At 43.1% G+C, this 6,412-nt stretch overlaps 1 protein-coding gene across 1 annotated transcript in view; it reads right to left on the minus strand.

The window, feature by feature from the left end:
- Window positions 1-1,000, minus strand: part of dync1i1a (dynein cytoplasmic 1 intermediate chain 1a) — a gene marked incomplete at its 5' end in the record, with an annotated part of 140,692 nt that extends 139,692 nt beyond the window's left edge. Inside the window, 3 exons of the mRNA XM_079522096.1 lie at window positions 200-327; window positions 688-786; window positions 943-1,000. Of these exons, the coding sequence (XP_079378222.1) occupies window positions 200-327; window positions 688-786; window positions 943-1,000 (285 nt within the window). The remainder of the gene's footprint in view (window positions 1-199; window positions 328-687; window positions 787-942) is intronic.
- Window positions 1,001-6,412: the final 5,412 nt, after the last annotated feature.

Below are 6,412 nucleotides of genomic sequence, written 5' to 3' on the forward strand. Positions count from 1 at the left end.
TCAATTATATTTAGTCTTAGATTTAGTCATCATAGCTTATAGTTTTCATTTAGTTTAGTTATTCTCAGGAAAAAAAGGTAGTCGACGAAACAAGCAAGCAGACACGCAGACCATGCAGACAGTCACCGTGCACACACTGGAGTGATGAGATGTCACATGTGTGGAATTTACTCACTTTTCGGCTCACTTTTCTTCTTACCTCTTTCCTCTTCCTCTCCTCCTCCTTTCTCTTCTTCTCCTCTCGGATCTGGGCCAGGCGCTGCTTCTTGCGCTCCAGCTCGGCTTTTAGGTCACTTTTGTCTGACATGGTCTGGTTTTGTGCTCGTGCTGTGTACAGAGGAGAAGACCATGTGTGACACTGTGCACTGCACTGAATGACCTTTATGGCATCAATTGCATGATATTTTTCACAATATGCACTGGTGATTTGATCTGGGAGAATTTACACTTCCGTCAACCTCTACTCTACAACACTTTCAACAGATGGGGTATTTATATGAACTCAACCCGATCTCACAGAAATACGTAAATATGTACGGACCCAAAAATCTGTACATATTACATGACTACTGTTTTGACCGCGACGTAGGCGTGGCTTTCACTAGTACGGAAGTGCTATTTCACCGTGGCTGGGTGAGTTCGGGTTTGACATTTACTATTCTGTCCATATTGGGTTACAACTCGGACTTCGCAACGCTCGACACGGCGACTCGCAGCCCTTTAGGGCCGCTCGGTGGTGTCTCCTGTGGCTCAAGTTTGGTAGAGACGGAGCCCCTCCGTCATGGTCTATGGGGAGGATTTCATTGTAATATGTACGGATTTTGGGGTTTTCCGTACATAGTAACATATTTCTGTGAGACTGGGTAGATAAACTAGACCTGTGCCCGTCGGCCACCGGCCTACTTAAGAACGATGCCAGTTGGGAACCTAAGTATGCAATACCCGTTGTCATAGCACCCACTTTAACCGTCTGTCTTTGTCCCTTCTGTTCAGAATACATCTCCATATATGGATATGGAGATGTATCTGTCCGTCTGCCTGTGTCTGAAGAGAGCAAACTGACTGTGAAAAATGAACTGGTTAAGTAATCAAACGGCAGGTGTGCCATGGAAATCAACTGGCTGAGGCAGAGCCTCGGAATTCTACAGATGAATGAACTTATAGACTCATTAGGTCCACTGGCAGAGCCTGATCAGAGCCTTTATGGCGGTTCTGGACAACCGTGTATCCGACCGACTCAAGGCCGGGCACTGCACTCCCTGTGGTGTAGTGGAACGTGTGTCAATTTTGAAGTCGGTTACGTGGATTACAGACGTACACACACACACAGACGTAGTGCATTTAGTCGGTAACAATGGAAGTTGGACATCCATGCCCCACCCGGCTATGCAATACCCGTTGTACCCATGTCAGAGCACCCGTTCCACCCATCTGTCTGTGTCCCTTTTATGCCCATATGGAGTTCTGTGTCAGGCATGCCCAAATATGAATTGTTGTGAACAGGCCAGCTCCATGGAGATATAGGGGTGATCAGGTCCAGAGCCCGGGCAGAGGCCTTTTGTGCTGGTTCTGGACAATCGGCTATCCGACGGACTCGACACCGGGCACTGCACTCCCTGTGGTGGTGTGGAACACATAATGTTGAATTTGAAGTCGATGGGGCGAATGGTTCCAGAGCTACGTGTTTTACAGACGTACACATGTGCATACGTATGTACGTATACAGTACGTACACACAGAGACTTGGTGCATTTATAGTTAGATGTGCATCATTTTGCAGACTGCAAATAATGAGTGCAAGGAAAAACATTGTAGGAACTAGGTAGGTAGGCCACATTGGGTTGACAGGGACATCCACAGCAACCTACTGTGTTACTATATTTGGGGCAGCACTGCCACTGCAAGTGCTCCACTTTTAAGTAAAATGTTGAACAGGACAGGCAACTATAGTGCAGAACATTTTGTTTCCCGTTGAAATGTCAACCAAATATATGTTTGCTTTGCTAACTAACCATGTGTATGCTAGTTGTAGAAAATATTTAAAATCCTCCATAAACCCACAGCTTGTTGTGATGATTCCAATAAACCCTGTTCCATTTAGTGGAGCAGAGCTTTTCAAATGAGCCACAACATGCACAGGAACAGCAGCAACAGCATGACTCTGTTTGACCTGAATGAAGCTATAACCATAACTATAGTATCATTGGCAACACCTGCGTCTATCCTACTATTTCATGTCAAAATTGCCAACAGGGCTACCAAAGTCACCCACACAAACAAGGGACTAAATTAATTTCGCTCCTATGCCACAACAATGTGGAACGCCCTACCAACTGTCATTAAGACATGTGAATCCCTTGACTCCTTCAAAACCGCTCTCAAAGGGCACCTATGGACGGCTGCAATTCGAAACTGGCCCCCGTAAAATCTGAATCCCCCACCCACCCCTTTTCCCCTCACTATACCGGTATGTTTTTTCCCCCTTTTTCCTCCTTTATGACTATTTCTTGTTTTTGGAATATATATAGAAGTGTATATTTGTACGTCATGATGAATCGAAAACGGTGGACCCTCTTGTAAATAAGTGTAATGCTTTTATGGTGTCGTCCACTCACAGTTAACAGTTTTTGTATTGAATTGTGCTTGAAATGTACTGTAATTCTGCAAACTAATAATAGCCTAGTAGCCAAAAAGTGACCGCGGACATGTTGAGTACACCAACGTTTTATGTTAGAAATGTTTAGTATGGGTCCCCAGCATGTATGCTAACTTGCATATGTTGAGCAATTTTCATAATTGGCATAATATGTGACCATACCATTAACAACCTATAGAAGGCAAAATATTCAAAATGTCATCATGCTTTATCTAGCATGTGATGTGTCAAACTAGGGGGTTTTCATGATGCTGAATCCATTCCAAGCATTAGTTTTGCAAAAAAAAACACTCATTGGGCTTAAAACGGCCATGCCCACTTGTCCAAATGTGCTGGCATCATCAATTTGTGATGACGGCATTGGCCGTTTTTAGCCCAATGAGTGTTTTTTTTGCAAAACTAATGCTTGGAATGGATTCAGCATGATGAAAACCCCCTAGTTTGACATGTCACATGCTACATAAAGCATGATGAAATTTTGAATATTTTGCCTTCTATACAGTAGGTTGTAATTGGTGTAGTTTCTACATGCTGGGGATCCATACATTTCTAACATAAAACCTTGGTGTACTCAACATGTCCGGGTTGACAATGGGGCTCTATGGGCTGGCTACTAGACTATAAATACTTCAATCAATCAATAAATCAATCAAAACACTCCACACTGTCACAGCTTGCATGGGACCAACTGCTGTGTCATCATATGAGTTCAAATAGGCTACCACACCCAAGCTCAAAGCACACACGTGTGCCCTTACAATAATCAATATATACAGCTTTATTATGCATCTAGGCCATACATTTGATTCAAGTGGGTTACATATCAAATTGACCTCGAAATGTACCAGAAAATCTATGAAAGTTACAAATATTACTATTCTGCAGAAAAGAAAGGAACAGACGCGACAGCATGTCTATAAATAGATGCAGTCATCAAACAAAGTAACGAATCTGTCGAGCATGTTAATTGGCCCATTGTATGCAGCCTTGCTCATGTCGCAGGTAAACCCTGGCCTGGCATGATGGCACAACAATAAGACATTTCAGTGGAAGAGAAGAAGTGACAGAAGAAACAGGGCTGAAGCTTTGGGAGGACATGATATAAATGCCAATAATAGCCTAATTCCAAAAATGTTATCAATTGCATGATGTCAAATATAGGGCATTAAATGATGCCCCATATCGCCTGTGAGGAGCTCACAGCAGAGATTTAGGCAGCATATGACAATAACAATTCACACGAATCTAAACCAACATGATGTCTTGTTTATGTTTTGTAGCATACCTTAACGTCTGGAACTGATGCTGCTGATGATGTGTCACCGGCAAAGATGCTGTCTCACTGTGGTGCTGCACTACCCCCGCCCGACCATTCACCACAATGACCACATCCTAAATAATACGGTCAAATTACGTCGACTCTGGATGTCTGCTGTGGATATATCTAGGCACTTTGCAGTTCGCACCTCTGTTGTGGAGCTACCACCTTCTAAAACAGAACATTTCAGCGTAATGACCCAAAAATGACAAAGAAAGCAGGTGTATTGTTGTTGCACTCTGCATCTCTTCTCTGGGAGAAGCAGGAGGATGAGAGGAGACCATGGATGAGACGGGAGGAGGAAGTCACCCTCCCTCCTTTCGCGGCGGTTGCAATGCCGCCATCTTCTGGGCAATTGTGTAGCCTCTATTGCAGGGGATTTCAATTGATTGTGATTGAGGGAACACCTTTTGATTGATTGATATATTGATTGAAGGATATATTAACAGATTGGATACAGTACATTTCAAGCACAACTCAATACAAAACTGTTAACTGTGGACAACACCATAAAGCATTACACTTGTTTACAATAGGGTCCACCATGTTCAATTCATCATAACATTTAGAGTAGGCCTACTAAATAAACACTTCTATATAGCCATAAACAGGAAATCATCATAGAGGAGGTAAAAAGGGAAAAAAAACATATATGCTACAGTGAGGGGGAAAAGGGTGGGTGGGGGATTCAGATTTTACGGGGGCCAGTTTCGAATTGCAGCCGTCCCGTCCGTAGGTGCCCTTTGAGAGCGGTTTTGAAGGAGTCAAGGGATTCGCATGTCTTAATGACTGTTGGTAGGGCGTTCCACATTTTGGTGCCATAGGAAATGATTTTAGTCCCTTTGTTTGTGCCGAATCTGGGTTGCACATGGTCTGTTGAACTCCCTCTGGTGTTGTGGGTGTGGACTTCGTTGACATTAAGGAAGTATTTATACAGGTACATGGGTCATACCCTGCCTGACTTAGAACCTGCATGGGGACAGGGGTGGTCCGGTGGATTGGCCACAGGACGTAGGCTACCAGGCATGAGGCATATGCCCGGTGGGCCAACCCTCGGTGGGACGGTTTGGGACAAATGTTGAATTTAAAATGTTAAATTATAGTTGTCTGTTGGTTGTGTATCATTTAGGCTACAGTATGTTGTAGGCTACTGTAAATGTGGTGGTGTCAAAGGCTTGTATTTCAACTATTTGTAGGCCTATGGGCCTCGACCCACAAAGTCAGTAGAGTGGCCTATCTGTGCGCTCAGGGACCACTGTTGTGTTGGGTGGGGATATAGGGGCCTGGGCTAAGATTAGTGCTTTTTTGACACTTGCTATGCATCCCATCCCATGTGTATATCCCACTGTTTCTCTAACAATGGTCAATTCATTGACATTGACTAATATTTTCCTAATGACTCAACCAGACAATCAGGTGCACTTCCCCCTCTTGAGATTCTCTAACTCCTCTTTTCTGTTGAATTTCATGACCTCCATCTATGTCACGTTACATTATTTTTGAGTGGTGTAAACCACTCCTACAACTGGCTTTTGTGTGCAGAAAAAAATGAGCATGGTTGCTATGTTCAAAATAATTTCTGACGTAATTAAATCACACCCGGGTGAACTGGATGACCGTAGCAACCATGGTCATTTTTTCTGCACAAAAAAAGCCAGTTGTGAAATCACATCCGGGTGTGATTTCATTACGTCAGATCAGAGCTGATCAGGCTATATAATACCTTACCTTATATAATACCTCACATCGGACAAAAACTCCAGCTGAATCAACTTCATGGTCACAAATCATCACATCAGAAGACGAGTCTACCTAGCCAAAGATCTTTAACGTCAGACATTACGTCAGACCACAGCTGATCATGCTATATAAAACCTTACACCACTCAGTTCACACGGGTGTGATTTTTTAATAATAAATCATTTATTTTTTAATAATAAATCATTTATTTTTTAATAATAAATCATTTATTTTTTAATAATAACATTACTAAATGCAATGAATGCATTGTCAGGGACCACATGCAATAGGCCTACATCCACGTCCACGGTCCAGTGGTGTGGTCCACTGACCACCTGTTGAAAACCCCATTGTAAGTCTATACCGTTTGAAAAAATAAAGGAACTTTTACCACATGATGTGCTCCAAAACGTCGAACGTTAACTTCTAAACGGGACATTAGTTGAATAGGGAGCGTCTTTACACCAGTTAAGTTAACTAACGGTATAAAATAAGCAATTGTTTGTTAGTGGTTCTGTGTTGCTGTATGAACTTGGCGTGTCATAGAGTTAGGCCTATAACATAAGACCGTTACATGACCCATCCACATTACTATGGGACACAGCAGTGCAACAATGCGAAAACAACGTCGATCCCGCCCCCAAGCCCCTGTATCCGCGATGCCCATTGGTCGAATCCAATGCCAATCTCAGTCGTTG

This window comes from Electrona antarctica (genome assembly GCF_951216825.1).
Source record: "Electrona antarctica genome assembly, chromosome: 15".
NCBI classification, from domain to species: domain Eukaryota; kingdom Metazoa; phylum Chordata; class Actinopteri; order Myctophiformes; family Myctophidae; genus Electrona; species Electrona antarctica.